The sequence below is a fragment of the Rhinatrema bivittatum genome, chromosome 4, assembly GCF_901001135.1.
Source record: "Rhinatrema bivittatum chromosome 4, aRhiBiv1.1, whole genome shotgun sequence".
In the NCBI taxonomy this organism is placed as follows: Eukaryota; Metazoa; Chordata; class Amphibia; order Gymnophiona; family Rhinatrematidae; genus Rhinatrema; species Rhinatrema bivittatum.
Window position 1 is genome coordinate 416413133 of NC_042618.1, and position 18252 is coordinate 416431384.

At 43.9% G+C, this 18252-nt stretch overlaps 1 protein-coding gene across 1 annotated transcript in view; it reads left to right on the top strand.

The window, feature by feature from the left end:
- Positions 1-18252, top strand: part of COL7A1 (collagen type VII alpha 1 chain) — a 350074-nt gene that overhangs the window by 320199 nt on the left and 11623 nt on the right. Inside the window, exons 109-117 of the mRNA XM_029597520.1 lie at positions 4801-4854; positions 4941-5003; positions 7135-7197; positions 7560-7676; positions 8989-9066; positions 9827-9880; positions 11661-11709; positions 15122-15130; positions 16204-16227. Coding sequence (XP_029453380.1) covers positions 4801-4854; positions 4941-5003; positions 7135-7197; positions 7560-7676; positions 8989-9066; positions 9827-9880; positions 11661-11709; positions 15122-15130; positions 16204-16227 — 511 coding nt within the window. The remainder of the gene's footprint in view (positions 1-4800; positions 4855-4940; positions 5004-7134; positions 7198-7559; positions 7677-8988; positions 9067-9826; positions 9881-11660; positions 11710-15121; positions 15131-16203; positions 16228-18252) is intronic.

The following is an 18252-nucleotide window of genomic DNA, read 5'->3' on the forward strand; positions in this document are numbered from 1 at the left end:
TCTGATTCCATGGGTTTTGGAGGAATTAGGGATCAAAGTCGCTCAAGAAGAGTCATAGAATAAGGAGGTAAATCTGTTCTGGATGGTCTGCAGGGTCCTCCTATTGCCTTTCCATTGCCTAAGAAGATTCAAAAATTGGTTAACTGGGAGTGGGATGGCAAAGCTATACTCTTTGATGGAAGAGACCTTAGACCTGTTGGGCAGTCTCCACTGTGACCAAGAACACAACTATTCCAGTGGTGAGGTTAGCCGCCCTGAAAGATTTGCAGGATCGTAGACAGGAGATGCAGTTAAAACAGATGTTTGAGGTGTCTGCCTTGAGTTTCCAAGTGGCAATCTGTGAAAGTCTGATGCAGAGGGCCTGTTTATGCTGGGTACAGAAGACCCAAAAGCAGGGTTCCACAAGACCTAGCAGCTCCATGCAGTCAGCGCATTTGAAAGCTGGAGTGGCTTACGTGGTGGATGCGCTGTATGATTTGGTTTGTACGTCAGCCAGAAGCATGGTTTCAGCAGTGGCAGCTCGCAGGCTTTTGTGGTTACGAAACTGGAAGTCCCAGTTGTATAATCTCCCCTTTAAAGGGAAACTCCTGTTTGGGGAGGACCTGGACTAGCTGATGAAAAGCTTGGGGGAGACAAAAGGAAATAGGTTGCCAGAGGATAAAAAGAGTGGCAAGAAGAGTTTCTCTGCCCATTCCCATTTTCGGAATATGAGACATTTTCGTTCAGGCAAGAATTCCTCTTTGTTGAGACAGAAGCAGTCTGGGAAGATAACTGTCCTTTCAGGGCTCCCGCAGACCCTCCACCACACATCTCTGTAAACAAAACTCTCCAAATTTTTCATGCATAATATCCATTAAAGAGAGGTTGGCCCCTTGCCCCCTCTTCAGTATATAGTATTTATTATATTTTATTTCATTTTATTTATATATTTATTGCTCCGTTCACCCCTTCTTTATTTTCCTACTCCAAGTTAAGGCTTCCTTGTTATAATGTAACTGTATGCTCCGTATCTCTTGTTGATTGGTTAATTGTATATTCTGCTTAGTTCATTGTAAACCGAATTGATTTGATTTGTATCAAGAAAGTCGGTATATAAAAGCCTTAATAAATAAAAATAAATAAATTCCACTGGTCAGGGGACTGGGGGAGAAAAATCAGCACAATGAATCCAGGGTGGCCCATTCCTCTGTGGAGGCTGTGGGGGAAAGATTAGCCTGCTTCTATGGAGAATGGACTAAGGTCACCTCGGACCAATAGGTTCTGAAGGTGGTAAGAAATGGTTACACCTTAGACTTTTCACGCCCCATCAGGGAGACCTTTCTAGAGTCCCATTGTTCATCTCGAAGCAAGCAAAAGGCAGTGCAGGATATGCTGTTGGGGTTGCTAAGGTTAGACGCAATTGTTCCAATGCCTCTATCCAAGCAAGGATGGGGGAGTTACTCAATTTATTTCATGGTTCCCAAAAAGGAGAGCATGTTTCAATCCATTTTAGATCTACAGAAGGTCAATGTGGCCTTGTGGGTTCCGTATTTTTGCATGGAAACTTTGCTCACAGTGATAACAGCGGTCCACAGAGGGGAGTTCCTAGCATTGTTGGATCTAATGGAAGCCTACCTGGTTATTCCCATTTGGGTGGATCATCAGAAGTCTCTGAGGATCATGATGCTGGGGCAGCATTTCCAGTTCCGAGATCTCCCATTCGGGCCAGCCACAGTGCCGCAAACCTTCACAAATCTGATGGTACTGGTGGCGGCGGCCCTGAGGCGAGAGGGGATTCTGATTCATTCATATATGGTGACTGGCTCATCCAAGAAAAGATAGAGGAGGAGTGTGGTTGGTCATTTCAGTGGGTTATGGACAGACTGCGATCGCTGGGTCAGGTAATAAACCTGACAAAAAGTCATTTGGTTCCAACTCAATCGCTAGAATTTCTGGGAGAGCAGTTTGATACTCAGAGGGGCAGGATGTTCCTGACCCCAGACAGAGTGATGAAGTTGCAGATGCAAGTGAGGATGCCCAAAGTCTGGGATTTGCAGGTTCTGGGTTCCATGGCATCCACGTTGGATCTGGTTCCATGGGTCTTTTCTCATATGCGGCCCTTGCAGAAGGCGCTCTTGTCGCTGATCAGAAAGGGGCAAGATGGCGTCCTGATTAGAGTCAAGAAATAGAGCCGTTCCTATTTCCTCAGAAAAGAAAGCTGTTCGAGCTAACTGATGCCTCCAAAACATAAGGGGAAAGTGAGGATTTATCCCTCTATCTCCACACAACTCACCGAGTAAACTCTAATTATCAACTTTCTGTCTCTCGGAGCTGCGAATTCCAGGGCAATGTCCCCTGCTGCGATTTCGCCTAGAGGAGAGTCGACTTTGCCAGGGTGGAAGTTTCCCTTAGCCCCCACCCCACCCCCACCCCGACATACGACTGCCAGTAGTCAGAGGTGAGCCAATCCCAGATGCCCTGCAGGAGTTGCTGATTGATGAGGTCAGCGGCGTGGGACTTCAGGAAGAACTATTGCTGGCGTCGGCAAACCAGGAAGCAGAAGAGAATCAATGAGGGAGGATTCTTCTACTCCTGACGGTTTGGTTACTCCATCGCCTTCTGAAAGCACCCCCTCAATATCCTGTGGCTGTGGAGGCCCAGCAGTTCTTTGCTTGGGCAGAATGATTCCTCAAGGTAATAGCAGCATCTCATGTCTCAGGAGTGGACAACGAGCAAGAAGCTTTCCTCAGCAGGCAGCAGTTATTTACACCTTGCTCCAAGTTAAAAGGCATTCTACTTCTCTGGTGTATATCAGGGTCTGGAAGGTTTTTGAGTCTTGATGTTTGGAGCAGTGGCTGGACCTGCTAGGTGTGGACATTCCTCACATTTTGGCCTTTTTACAACAGGGGTTGACAAAGGGATTGGCCTATCGCTCACTCCATGTGCAAGTGTTAGCCTTGGGTTGCCTTAGGGGTATGATGCGGGGGGGCTCCTTTGCCTCTTACCCTGATGTCATTTGATTTCTGAAGGGCGTTAAGCATTTATGTCCTCCGGTGCATAAGATATGTCCAGATTGGAGTCTTAACTTGGTTCTAAGAATGCTCTGTAGGCCTCCATTTGAGCCCTTTCGAGGAGCGTCGGTAAAGGACCTGACCTTGAAGGCAGTGTTTCTGGTGGCCATTTGTTCGGCCAGATGGATTTTGGAGCTGCAGACTCTGTCCTGCAGAAAACCATTCTTATGTATTTCAAATCATGGGGTAACGCATACAGTCCCCTCCTTTTTATCAAAGGTGGTTTCCTCGTTTCCTGTTAATCAGACTGTAGAACTGCCGGCGTTTCCAGAGTGGTCTCGGGATTTGCTGCAGTCCAAGGCGCTTCATCTTTTGGATGTGTGCCGGATTCTGTTACGGTTTTAAAGTCACTAACAGTTTTTGGCAATTGGATCATCTCTTTCTGTTGTTCGGTGGAACAAAGGAGGCAAAGAATCTAAAGCCACGATTTCTCGTTGGCTGAAAGAGACCATTTGTTTGGCTTATATTTGTAGGGGGTCGAAAGACTCTGGTAGGTCTGCACGCGCATTCTACTAGAGTGCAAGCTTCCTTCTGGGCGGTGTGTCAGTTAGTGTCGCCCCAGGAGATATGCAGAGCCACGACATGGTCTTTGCTTCATACTTTCACCAGATATTCCGATTGGATGTTTGGACTCAGGAAGATGCCACATTCAGTGAGAGTGTGTTGCGTGTGGATCTTTCAGGTTCCCACCCAGTTTAGGGGTGCATGGGTATATCCCACTTGTCTAGATTGATCTGGGTATGAACAGGAAAGGAAAATTGGTTCTTACCTGCTAATTTTCTTTCCTGTAATACAACAGATCAGTCCAGAGACTCATCTCCTTGCTGCCGAAAAACTGAATTTCCTGTTTTTTTCTCAGATTGTAAATAGGTTGAGCCACTTAGGCTAAGCAGTTATCAGTTCCTTTCTAGGAAGTGGGGGCTCCAGTTAGGGGGGCTCCAACCCTGAGTTAACTGTTTGCCCTGGATGGGGGAAAAAACTTTGTCTACACATTGGCTTGGGTATAGGTCAATACTGAGGGACTGCAGGCGACCCTCTCGAATAATATAGCAGTGCCTCAAAGTTTTTGTTCTCTGCCTCCATCTGCTGGTAGGGATGCTGTCGGGCCAAAAACCGGACGCTCAATTTTGCCGGCGTCCAGTTTCCGAGCCAGTGGGCTCGAGAACCGACGCTGGCAAAATTGAGCGTCAGCTGTCAAACCCGCTGACAGCCGCCACTCCTGTCAAAAAGGAGGCGCTAGGGACGTGCTAGTGTCCCTAGCACCTCCTTTTCCCCGTTTCTACCACGCCACCTAATTTGAATACTGCATCGCGCGCACCGGCGAAGGGCCAGTGCGCACGCCGGGAGAGCGGGCGTTCGTCTGCACTCCCACGGACTTTACTGAATCGGCCTGTAAGTATTTTCCCCTTAGACATAGGATGGGAGAAAAGCCTTAGTAAACCAGGCCCTTAGATTGTGAGCCCTCTAGGGATAGAGAAATACCTACAGTACCTGAATATAATCCACTTTGAAGTGCCAAAAAGCAGAATATAAATGAAATTAAAATTAAAAAATGAGTATATTTGGACAATCAGGACAAGTCCCATACCATCCAGATTCCCTAATTCAGAGGTCTGCCTGGGATACTTAGCTGATGTTGATCATACCATATAAAATAAATATTCCTTAAGCACGATTTGCATTCAGAAGAGCTTTTCCTATGCATACTCCTAGGCTGCAGTAATTTGCTCTTCATGTCCTGTCGCTCTAGGGAGATCCAGGTATTCCTGGACGAATAGGACTTCCGGGGAGGAAGGGAGACTCGGTAAGGAAACACCTTGTTCACACTCAATATAATTTTGAAAACCTTTGGAAGAATCACAATTAATTGCTGTTTTATCTGTTTTTTAGGGTGAACCAGGTATCCCTGGCTCTCCAGGAATTCCTGGGAAAGAAGGCATTGTTGGGCCCAAGGTAAGGTTTATCTCAATGTACTTATCTGTAGAGGTTAAAATGACGAGCTCTACTAGCCAGAACGTTTCTGGAGAAACCTGGATTCCGTGCTGGCTGTGAAACTTTTATTTGGATCAATGTAACAATTATCCAAAGACTTTGTTGTACATAAGCTTTCAAGATCACTAGGTCTAATTCTAGGAGATATAAAACCCACTACAATATGTCTTCATAAGATCTTATACAGTAACTGGTCAATATTGAAAGTGGTTTGTCCAGCTTAAGTGCCAGGTTTAGTCAGACTTATTGCAGGATTTAAATTCCCATTGGTCTGAATCCCCTCCCAGACTTAGCCAGCTTTTTATCTGGATAAATGTTAGCTGGTTATGTCAAGGGTGGTTTAGTTATCTGGCTAAGTTAGCCAAATAAATGGCAATTTGCAGAATTATCCAGCTGACATAAGCAGATTTATTTATTTATTTAAAATCTTTTCTATGCCATCGTTTGGTATGCACCATCACAATGGTTTACAGAGAGGCACATATACTTAATGTTTAACTTGGGTCATACTATCTTACAAAGTGCCAATATAGTTTCGGTTACATGTTTCAATAACTATAGGACAGCCAAGAGCAGTCCTAAATGTAACCCATTGGTGGGTGAACCCTAATAACTGTCCCCAAGAGCACACAGTAATAAAACAGATCCTATTTGTCCCGGTCTCCGTGGATAGCTTAAACTTCTGAGTGGTCCAGGGCTCCCTGTTGGGAGAAGCTTAGCTTCAAGGCCCTTTTGCAAGGATCACAAAATCACAGGCCTTTACATCCTTTTATATACAGCACTGATAATCTCTTAAGTCTGGAACAGCAAAAATCACGCTGGAAGCAGAATGGTTTCCAACTTCTTTTACTTACAGATAGTTGATCAAATGGATGAAAAAGGTTGTTTACAGCTCTTTGAGATTAAAGCAAATTGATGTACATTAGAAAATAAAAGTAATAAGTTTGTGACCTTACTCTTCCAGCAAAAGCCTTAATTTAATCAAGCCCATTCCTTAGTAGTTTGTCTCCATCTCCTTCCAATTACTTTGAATGAAGAAAGGGTAAAACTTCTCCCAGAATTTCCAGTTCTCTGGCCCAGACTGGAACATGGGAAGAATATAGTCCCAGTTAATTAAATATCAAGTTCCAAATATCTCATATCTCTCAGTCTTCAATGTTCTCATTCCCTCCAGTCAGTTCCAAGTAGGCTCTGATCTACTCCTCTTTTTCCCAATATGTCTCACCTGGGACCATACTGCAAAGTGTCAGAAAAAATTACCTTTACTCCTTCTCTCATGCAATGGATGGAAAGCCATTCCTCCTTGAAGATAAGATGATACGCCTTGGGGTCTTTCTAGCCAAAAGATTGTATTCCTCCAGATCCAAAATAATTCTGAGTCCCTGGGTCCTACTGTTCTCAGTCAACAAAGACACAGACAAAATGTTATTCAAAAAGAGGAAACTCAATCAGAGACAGAAAGGGTGGAAAAAAAAAAACATCCTTCTTACATACTAAAATCACCAAAAAATGTGGACCAAAACATAGGGACAAGACACTCTACTTCAACTCTCTTTACTCAGTCTTTTGTGAAGGAAAACCTTACAGAGTCCTTATTCCCTGGAAAAATAATCAAAAGTTGAGACTGCACAAGCAAGGCAGACCCACAGCAGGGAAGGAACATGAAATTAAGCATCCAGAAGAAATCCAACTGACATCCACAATTTAAGATGGTGGTCGGGGTTTATATACTGCTAGAACATACCATCTACTGTGGCCACACGGGAGAGTCACAACCAAAGACTTCTACTCACTAATCTTTCTGAACCTCACCAGCAAGTTAATACACTCTTATGGTAAGGAAAACCAAAGGTTCCTTGCATAAAATTAGCTGGATAAACTTATCCGGCTAACTTTGACATAGCTGGGCATATTCAATGGCACAGCCATGCCACTGAATATCTCAGCAAAATTAGGAAGGCAAGTTTATGCGGCTAACTTTGCTTGCCAGCTGATAGTTGAAAATGGACCCCTAAATTGTTATAGTACAGTCAGCATAAAACCATTTGACGCCTCCTAAAATATCTTTTTCTTCCTTCTCTTCTTGCTACAGGGTGACAGAGGTTTTGACGGCCAGCAGGGCTCCAAAGGTGATCAGGGAGAAAAAGGGGACCGGGTACGTTTTACCACAGGTTGGGCAGCTTTACCAAGAGGTAGATGCTACTGTCAATGAGCAATCTGGTGCCAAAGGAGCCCTGCAAGTGTTTTACAAAGGGAAGCAATATTGCAAGGCTTGAGCTCACTGGACCTGGAAAGCTGATGACATTGCTGTTACTGAGATTTTGTAGTGCCAGGCCAATAGTTAAAGGTTACGATCAAGAATAAATAAACACATGAGGTCTGATTTTATTTCATTTTAGTTAACCTTTTATCCCATATGACTTGTGTGTCTTATTGTAAACTGCCTTGAACCTTTTGGCTAGGCGGTCTAGAAATACTTGAAATAAATAAAAGTAAAATACTCTTCTCTTTTCTCAGGGTGCTGCAGGTGTTATTGGAACTCAAGGTCCAAGAGGACTGGATGGGGCACCAGGACCTCCTGGTACTCTGGGTCCAGTTGGCTCCAAGGGCCCAGAAGGAATTCAAGGACAAAAAGTAAGACTCCTAGCTCCGTCCTGACAGACATTTTCTTTGCATGCAGATTTTAGCAAACTGCTGAAAGAGAAATGGGACAATAACTAGAAAAAGGGCACTGTGCTTGGTCTCTTACCCTTACCCTTGCCTTTGTATGATGCTTATTAGCAGCAGGGCATATTTCTTTGCTTTTCTAACCAATCTCCAAAGAGTTGCTGAGTAGCCCAGATAATCATTTAATTTTACCTGGTTGTTTGTAGGCAAGTTTTCAGCTGGCTCTAACTAGCTGTCAGGAGGGGAGAGTAAGTCCTTCTGCCAACTTGGATGAGGGTCACTTGGGATGAGCGTGGGGGACTGAGAGAGATATGGATGCAGATGGAGAGCAGGAGCCATGAGGCATGGGGGAGGGCACCAGATGTTGGCGATTGGGGGTGGGACGGGAGATCGCGGCTCGGGGCAGGGGGGTTTCCCAATGCCTATCCGGCTTGGGGACAGAGAGCTGAGCAGCAGCTGAACACATTTAAGCTTGCTATTGCAGCACCTGGATTTGACCAGCCAAGTTACAAAAGTAGAATTGAAAATCAGCGCTAGCCACCTGCTTTCTCATCCCTGACTTAACCCTGCCCGAAGCATGCCCATAATTTGTTTGGCTAAGTTTAACTGCTTTAGTGAAACTTAAGGAGCTCAGTTTTGCCACTCAGCCCTGTTAGTTTTCAAAGGCTTTGATCTAGTTGGTTAGGTCCTTACTAAGCTGCCCATTCTGTCAGAGCTTGTCAGCCAACTCAAAACATTAACCTGGCTAAAACATTGCCTGTGAGAATACACACACCTTCCATGACAAACCTACCACACACCTGCATGCAGCATGTCAGCCTAGCCAGTCTTTGGAAACAGGATGAAATGCTCCTTCAGCAGAAGAATCCTGGTAAGTTGATGTCTGTAAATCGTAACTGAAGTAGAGCAGTTAAACAACTGACACTGTTATTGCAAACAGGTCAAGAGGAAAAAGAAATAAAAATAGTTTTAAAATTAAAATTCAGCAGATTCTAAAAATGAAAAATTTGTGAACAAGGTTAATTTCCAGACAGCAGGAGAGTCATTCAAACAGGAACTCCCTTGTAAAGAGAGAGGAATATTGCTCATGACATATGCAAAGTCAATCAGTCATTGAATTTAACTATCAGCCTTGGGTCCAAATGAAAGTCACTTTGCCACTGAAGGACCTGCACTGTGTTTAGATTCATGGAATATGGTTTAAAGGAGTCCTCCTTCTCCGGGAGACATTTAATAATACCTGGATTTTAACCTTTCTTCCATGTCTTTCCTGAAACAGGGTGAACGGGGTCCTGCAGGTGAGAGCATTGCTGGACCCAGAGGAAGCCCAGGAGTTACTGGAGAGCGAGGAGAACAGGTTAGGAGAACCGCTTTCATCCCCTTTGCCTTCTTAGCTGGCAGGATGCCTTTATATTGTCATAGCCCTGAGTCTAGAGGCCTTACAGGTAATCACAAACCCCAAGAATGGAGTCTGGATAAGGCAGAAGTGTAGTACAGCAGATTGCTAGTGTCTGCAGGGTGAAATTTCCAATCCCGAAAAGGAAGAGCTCCAATACCAGTGCTATTAGGATACACCAAGCCCATAACAACTCCAGAAGAAGGATATGGAGAATCAAGGATACCTGGTTTGTAGCCTGGTGCTGCTAACTGAATAAGAGGTGAGCCAAAAAATAACCAGTTTAATCACAGGAAAAAAGACAGCCAGCCATTCTGGGTGTTTATCAAATGTGATCAAAGCCGGCCCCAAACAGAAGCATATAAAACAATTAGTTAGGACCCCGAGCAGCCTAAGGGGGTCTTTGGACTCACTTTTTAATATTGTAATTTTCCTCGTATTGTAATTTTCCTCGTATTGTAATTTCCCTCTTTCCCTCCTTTTATCCACTTCCCACTCCCTCCTTTTATCCACTCCCCAGCCCCTGTTCTGCTTAGGGCCCCCCCCGCCTCTGATTATGATGCTAAGTCTGTGTTTAAAATTGAAATGTCTGTATATTATGAGCAAATAAAACAATCATATTTGGTTGTTGTTGAACAAATGGTGCACCTGGCAGTCATCACACAAGCATATGGGGGATTCTGGTGTTGACATCAAATCAATTTTGATCTTGTTTTTTCAGGGGAACCAAGGACTAGATGGTATGAAAGGAGAAAAGGGAGCACCCGGAATGACGGTGAGGGGGAAGGATCTGATAGCAGCTGTGTCGTGTTGAAAGCGATTGATTAGACAGTGAAATATGAAACCAAACTTCACCCAAACCATTATGGCAGCGCTGTGCACATTATTTCGTCTTTGAACAAGTTGGCTGAACAGCAGGGAGTTAAACAACCACTCAAAGAAGTGACTTGCATGCTTTGGTCAGCCTTTTGCACCTTTCTTTTTTGCACATTTCTTTGCACGTTCAAACAAATGTGCACGACGGCATATATATATGTATGTGTGTGCATGGCCGTGCGTAGTTTACCAAAGTATTTTAAAACATGTATGTATCCCATAGTATATTATAAAATCCGCCTATGTTTGCCGATGCATGAAGACATGCAATGCATTGACACCATGTATTTCAATACATTAAACCTGCATGCTTTACCCACCTATACACACCTATACAGGTAGATTTTAAAAGCCCCGTGAGCACTCAAAGAGGGAGCTATGCGCACAGGTTGGGTCAGCGCACACCGAGCGGAATTTATAAGCCACCCCTGGACGCGCGTATTTCCCACTGTGCGCACAAGTGAAAGGTTTCTAAAAAAGGAGCAGAGCATAGGCGTGGTCTGGGTGGAGCGTGGGCGTGTTGGGGCTGGCCAAAACACGTGCGCGCAAATGCTTACGTGCACGGGCGCAAACTGGGATCCCCTGCCGCATAATTTTACTTCTGCTATGAAGGATGTGTAAGTATTAAAAGAAAAGAATTTAGGCCAGGTAGAAGGGGTTTTAAGGGTTGGGCATAACAAGGGAGAAGGGTCGCTATAAAATTAAGGGGGTTTGCAAGTCCTATCCTTGAACTGGGCGAACTGGGAATGAACTAAGAAAACATGGTATGGTGTCGGCACGCGTCCCTTGTAAAGTTTCCCTGACTTATGCAGTAGAAACGGGATTTGCACGCACATGCGCGTGTCCATGTAAAATTGTATGCACATGTACGCATGTTCAGCCTGTTTATATGTGCATATACGCCTGCATGTTATAAAATGGACATGTCACTGAGCGCAAGCCAGCATATTTGTGTACAAGTGCACCCACGCGGCTGTTTAAAAGTTATTGCCATATTGTATGCATGAAAGAAAATTAGGTTTGCACACTCAAGGTGGCCAATTTTAAAACATGTGCGTGCCGAGGAAATTAACCAGTTTACCAATTAGTCCACTGGTTTGCCCACTCCTTTTCCTGGTCATCAAGACCTTTCTGGTTCTTCAGTCTGAACTCAGCCCAATCTACCCAGGCCTCCCTCCCAGTCAGTACTACACAATAAACACCAGATAATTAGCAGGTGTATAAATACACAAGAAAGTTGGAAAATAGCAACCTCTGTGCATAAGTGTTGGTCCTGTCCCGGAACAGCCCTAGACTGCCTTTTGTTACATGCATATACGTGCGTGCAAAAGTGAAAATACACACATATTTTTGCATTTATAAAATATGGAGTACGCGAATAGAGGTTACTTACGTGCCAATTTGCTCATTTTTACACACATAACATTTTGAAAATTCACCTTTAATTGTGCAGTTTTATTAATGAGTGCTCCTATTTGAATTTAGAAATTACAGACGGAACGGAAAAGGGCGCAAGTCGCAGCGATAAGTCCGCAACTCAGTCAATTGAGTTACCCCCAACCCTCATGCCTACAACCCTTCTTTCCTTTTATCCATTCCTTAATTTACTAATCAGCATACGATCCTTCTATTGATTGTAGGGTAATTTTTTTAAATTTTCAAGCTTTTTTCTTTTGCAGGAAGAAGAGATTCGCGGGTTTGTCAGACAGGAGATGAGCCAGCACTGCGGTAAGCATAGAGCTTAGAAGTCAGAGACCTTCACTTTTACCAATGAACCAAAGTCATTCGGCCTTGTTGTTCTGGTTTCACAATGTTGGTCAGTACACATATAAGTAAACCTCACACAATATGTAATTAGTGGAAAGTACACTACAAGTCCATGGCTACCATAGGTATATGCACTATCGGGTACATTTTAAAAAGAACGCGTGTGCGCCCCTAAACGAGCATATTGCAGCGCGAGCAAAAAATGTGCCTCGTTTTATAAAGTATGCGCGTGGCAGTTAAAATATTGTTGCCGCACCCTTCTAGAGGGGCACTTTGAATCAGGGTGGGTTTTTGGGAGGTGGGTTGGGGTTAGGGGGGTGTTGTTACAGACACATTCAGAGGTATTCATACTAAAATTAACATCAGTTAAGAATTATAGTCCTTGTAGGTGATGAAAAGTCTAACAAGATATCTGAAATCACTGAGCACCCTTAAGATGAAGCTATATACTGTACTGTAATAGAAAGAATAAATTGTACATTGTGTAAAAGAAGTCTCCAATGAGTCACACTTTTATTTATCATGACTATGTCACTCACGGCAGTCACTTGGGAAAGGTATTTTTATACTCTATGGGGCAGATTTTAAAAACTTGCGCGAGCGCGTACTTTTGTTCGCGCAGCAGGCGCGAACAAAAGTACGCTGGATTTTATAAGATACGCGCGTATCTTATAAAATCCAGGGTCGGCGCGTGCAAGGGGGTGCACATTTGTGCAACCTGCGCGCAACGAGCCCAGCGCGCGCTGCCTGTTCCCTCCGAGGCCGCTCCGATTTCGGAGCGGCCTCGGAGGGAACTTTCCTTTGCCCTCCCCCTACCCCCCCCGGCCCTATCTAAACCCCCCCCCTTACCTTTGTCGGCAAAGTTACGCCTGTCGGCCGGCTGCCCCGCTCCGTGGTCCGGTCCCGGGGGCTGTTCTGGAGGCCGCGGCCACGCCCCCAGAATGCCCCCGGCCCAAAACCACGCCCATGTCACCGCCCCCTAAACGCTGCATCATCCTGACACGCCCCCCGACACGCCCCCGACAGGAAGCCCCGGGACTTACGCACGTCCCGGGGCTTTACGCGCGCCGGCGGCCTATGCAAAATAGGCGCGCCGGCGCGCGTGGGCCTTTGAAAATCCGTCCCTATGTGTTTTTTCATTAATTATTCTAATTATAATCAGATAGCTGTAAATACTTAGGGGCCAATATTCATAAAAATGCTGAGAAGCCAATATAACCACCAATCTTAGGATATCTTCAGCCACAAGCTGTTTTTTAGCTGATGATCTTAGGCGCATGGGGGCTGATGGAAAATCAGCTGCTAAGGGACTTCAGCACAATTGGTTTGCTTAAACAAGAAAACAAAACAGACCCTTTTTGACTTATAATTACGTTAATAACTGATGCAAATCTAGAGTACTTTTGTTGTGAAAACTAAAGGTAATAAAATTCAGAAATTCCTTGGAAGCACCCTGGTATAGGGCACTCTCTGAAGGGCAAAGTAATATCCTAACAATGTCTAGAGCTCAGGACTGGATTATGACGTTCTGAGGATCTAAGCTAGGTCAAGTGTTAGATGCCCAATACCATTAAAAAAAGAAGAAGAAGAAACAGGAGAGACGGCACATAGGCACTGTAAGGTGAATTTTAAAAGCCCGACACGCACATTAATTAGGGGATGTGTGAATAGGTCGGGCTTGCGCGCGCCAAGTGGATTTTAAAAGGTGTCGAGATAAGCGCGAATCTCCTGATAACATCTCGGAAGTTTTCAAAAAGGGGCGGAGTGTGAGCATGGTCTGGCCAGGGCATGGGCATTTTGGGGTGTGAACCTGAGATATGCACGTAAATACTTACGCCATCCGGTGCGCGCCAAGGCCCCCTGCCATGTAACTTTACTTCTGCTGGGGATGACATGTAAGTAATAAAAATAGGCAGATCTGTGGGGTTTTAAGGGTCGTGGATAACTGGGGGGGGGGGGGGAATGAAGGCTATTAGACTAGGGGGGTTTGGAGGACCTATCTCTTAACTGGGTGAACTGGGGATGAACTGGTAAAATGGGGAATGGTGTCAGTGCACGCCCCTTTTAAAATCCCCCGATTTACACGATAGAAGTGGGATTTGCGGGCACACGTGCACACCCTCTTAAAATCTGGCACACATGTGCATGCGGCCAGGCTGTTTTGTAAAGATGAGCGGGTATGTTATAAAATGACCAGGTAGCTGGGCGCAGGCCGATGTAGGTGCGCGAATGTGCAAGCGGGGGCCGGTTTGAGAGAGCACGCTGGACCAGAAACAAACGATGGCAGCTATAAGTGCCGTGTTCCAACTACTGCCAGGCCACGGGGAGGGCGCTGTGAAATGGCATCGCTCCTAGGTTGCGCCTTGTACGAGTATAAGCTTGGCAGGATCGCTTCACGACACTGCTATCTCTGACTTCACATTTTTTCCAGTTTCATCGGCACAGAATTTATTTATTTTCATATTTAAGTTGCGAATGCACAATCAGAATTTTACCGGTAGCTTCTGCAAACCAGCAAGCTAATAGCAGTCTTACTTGCAGAAATACAAACTTTATACATGAAATTAGTGTGTGTGGGGGTTTCCCTCAGACTAGGCCTTCTGCCTATCAATAACGATCAATTAGTTCAGGTTAAGGCGAAAGGGAAAGGTATTTGTGTAACCACACATGTATATTTTTGTCATAGCTGAACGATAGTGTCTCTATTTAGAGCAAATGTTCTTTTTTCTATATCTCTTCTATTTATTAACCAACTTTGATAAAATTTGAAATGGAGCCCATTTTTTTCTTTTTTTTAGAGATCCCCCTCATGTTGCGGGCCTAAGCTGTAGTTTAGGTAGTTTATTTCTTAATCCAGCACTGCTGTAGCTGGTGTTCAAAATAAGAGATTTATTTTAAAAAAACTGAATTTATGCTCCTGTTAATATGTCCCTAAATCAAGCGCTTATTTTCTGTCAAATTTAGGATCCTAAATTTTCAGCTGAACATTTACCCAAACTTAGCAGCCTAACCTGAGGCCTCCTCTTCATTTTCCTAGATTTAGGCCCCTAATTTAGGTGCCTAGTTCTGAAAATCAGTGCTAAACTCCTAACTTTATTTCCAGGCCCTAACTCCACCCTTGTAGTCACCCAGTCTTTAGGGTCCTTAATTTAGGGGTCTGGTGAAACTAAATACCTAAATTTAGGAACTCAGCCCTTTGAAAATTAACTGTTTATAGCTACTAATGGAGGACTTTGGATGTTTGGAGTATGTCTGATCTCAGGTTCTCAGTTGTTTAGTCAAAACACCTCGGAAATAATGCATGTAAATACCATAGGCAATATTTATACATCCAGTAACTTTTGTCTTCTTGTTCTTTTTCTTCTCTTTTCAGCTTGCGGAGGTCAGTCCCCTTCTTTTGAATCCCAAAGGCACTGAGCTTTCGATAACACAATATCATTCTTGAAGGACAACATGTGGCAGTTTTCTGCACAGATCAACATCAAGCAAGCATTGTTGAAATTATTGGTGCCCCAGTTGAGCTGTCACTTTGCAAGTTATTATAAAGGTCCTATGTTGGAAAATCAGGGTCACTTATAACCATCTTTTGAGGTTCAAAGACAGCAAACACAGTTCCAGAGAGGGAAACATGTTTCTACAGACACAAATTACAACATATAGAAACCTAGAATAAAATGGCAGATAAGGACCATGAGGCCCATCTAGGTTGCCCAACTTCATTCTCGGTGCAGTGCCATAGAGCCTGGAAGATCTCTGGCTTTCCCCTCACTTGTTTACAACTAAGGATTCTCTGTGCTTAAAAATCTGCCATGTTATTCTCAGACTCAGCGTGGTTTGAAGGAGCAGGAATGGTTTGGCTCATACACTACTTTAAGAGGCAGTTCAACATCACCAGCTCAGAAGGTTGAGAAAGTTAAAATGCTTTGAAAGGATGTGTAGTGCTAAAATATATTACTTTGCACCATAAAAGTTGTTTTCTTTGTGGGTTTTAGAGCTTGTTTGCGGGTGCCATGTACATGGCCACCCCTTTACCCACAGGAGAGGGAGCAAGCCTTCTCTGAGTGTACATTAAGGTCCAAACCATTGAATTTAAAAGTGTTTTCTCTATTTTACCAGTCTCTACCCTTAAGGAGCATTTTAAACACCAGCTTTTTGACATGCAAAGCTGAAGCACTTCTTTAAGGTTAAATAGGCAAAAAGAATCACTTGAGTTAAAAGGACGCAAAGCATCTGAGCTTTGAAATAAATTCAAAAAGAAACATTTGATCTGACACTTAATAAGACATTGTGTTTTGCCACATGACAAAGCACTGTAGCATTGTATGCAAATGTGCTACTGGTGTGATTTTGCTGATTAATTGTCCCGCAGGTAAAAAACTGGATTCTTAAATCTGAAAAAGTTTTTAGGTTGAACATAACTATGTCTCTCTCTCTCTGTCTAATTTAATGAACCAGAGGGCAGGCAACAAGAGTCTTCAGGTAACAGTTCCTGTTACAATCAAATACAGTACAAATACAGATCCTGTTAGCTGTCACCCGCTTTAAAAGCCAGGAAGTGAATCTTATCTCATTTAATAGGTTTGAAAAAAAATTTTTCTCTGCCATTGGCTGACTATTCAGTTCCCCCAATGCATCCTTCCAAAATGATGAGGAAGGCTGGAGTGTCTTTTTCAACTAATGCAAATTAGCAGTTGGTTCGATGTTTCCCAGTATTTGGTGTATTCTCTTCTCTATTAAGTTATGAACATATGGCTGTGCCGTCTGCCAGGATATGGATCACACAGAGTGAGCATTCTTAGATCTCCTCAAGATCACTGGTGCTTCTCACAAGCCCGTTCAGCTCACTTGACATTGCAAAATTAACCTTTTCAAAGCAGTGCAATAGTATGCAGCCCTAGCGATGAAAGAATTTCCCTCATTCCCCGCATGCGCTCACTGGAGGAACCTTCTACTCTTTAAAAGTATCAATAAGACAATTTTCAAAGCCATTTATGCTGATAAAAAGCGTTTTAGTCATGTGACTTAGTTGTCTGAAAACTTCCCTTTCTCCGTGTCACTGAAAGTCTGCCACACATGTACTTTTAGCTACATGCAGATGAGGCCGTCCCGGTGGCATGTTTAGGTTATGGAGGAAAGGTAACGTGCACGGGTGGCATTTTCAAATCTTCGCATGCACTTTTGCAGCAAAACTCTACCCGCAGAAAAAGCAGGTGCCAGGGACCACACGTGCTTTTTACCCATGGCAAATTTTAAAACGAAAGTCTGTGCACGTAGGGTTTCCCTTAACAGTTGATGTAAAGCCCATGAATATAAAGTACTTGTAGTCTTTGTCCCAGTGCAAACACTTTGAAAATTGCCCCCATAGGGACCAGTTTTGAAAGAATAGGGGCCTTGAGGCTGAAGCAGCATAAAGGAAGTGAGTGGTTTGCCTTAACAGCAGTAATGGGTTTCACTCATTAATAGACTCATTAATAGACCACCAATATGTGAAAATATTTAGTGTAGAATTTAATGGAAGAATTTGAATACAAATGGTGGAAAATGGAAAAATTCACCAAATCTGCTGCTTTGGAAAAATTATTATTTCTCTTCCTCTACCATTTTTTTTTTCACGTCTCATTGGCAGCCAGGAGGGCTTTAGGGAAGTGCTACTTCTTTGGCCATCAGGCATTGATGTAAGAGCAGCCGGTTTCTCTCCCTCCTCGGGAGGGAACACATTACCTCGGCAGCAGGCCTAAACCCCGCAATCCTGCACAGCCTTTAAAAAATAAATAAATAAAAGAAGGGGGAGATTGTGAATGTAGAAAAAAAAATATGCAATTTAACCATTTGTGTCTCGTTTAGCAATAAATGGGATTTTCCCTTTAAATTATGTTGCAGATATAAAACACGTTTTACCTTTTCTGCTAAGATGAGCAACCTGGTTTTAGCTTTTACTGTGACTATGTTTGCACATGTCTTGCACACGACAATCAGCAACCATTCAGGCCGATACAGTACAGTGCACTCCAAAGTTAGGCATTAATTTCTGCCGGCACCGGGGAAGTGCACAGAAAACCAGTAAAAACTGCTTTTCTGTGCACCCTCCGACTTAATATCATGGCAATATTAAGTCGGAGGTCCCAAAAGTTAAAAAAAGTTAAAAATAAAAAAATGTATAATGGACCCGCGGCTCGCAGGTTGAAAACCGGACACTCAATTTTGCCGGCGTCTGGTTTCTGAACCCATGGCTGTCAGTGAGTTTGAGAATCGACGCCGGCAAAATTGAGCGTTGGCTGTCAAACTCGCTGACAGCCATCGCTTCCATCAAAAAAGAGGCACTAGAGACACGCTAGTGTCCCTAGTGCCTCTTTTTACTGCCGACCCTATTTTAAATAAATTAAGTTACTGAATCGCGCGCACAGGAGAGTGGCCTGTGCGCCCACTCTCCCGCGTGGTTTACAGTATCGGCCCGAAAGAAAGCTGGTTACACCAGAGAAAGTTATTATAAAGCCCAGGAGCTGC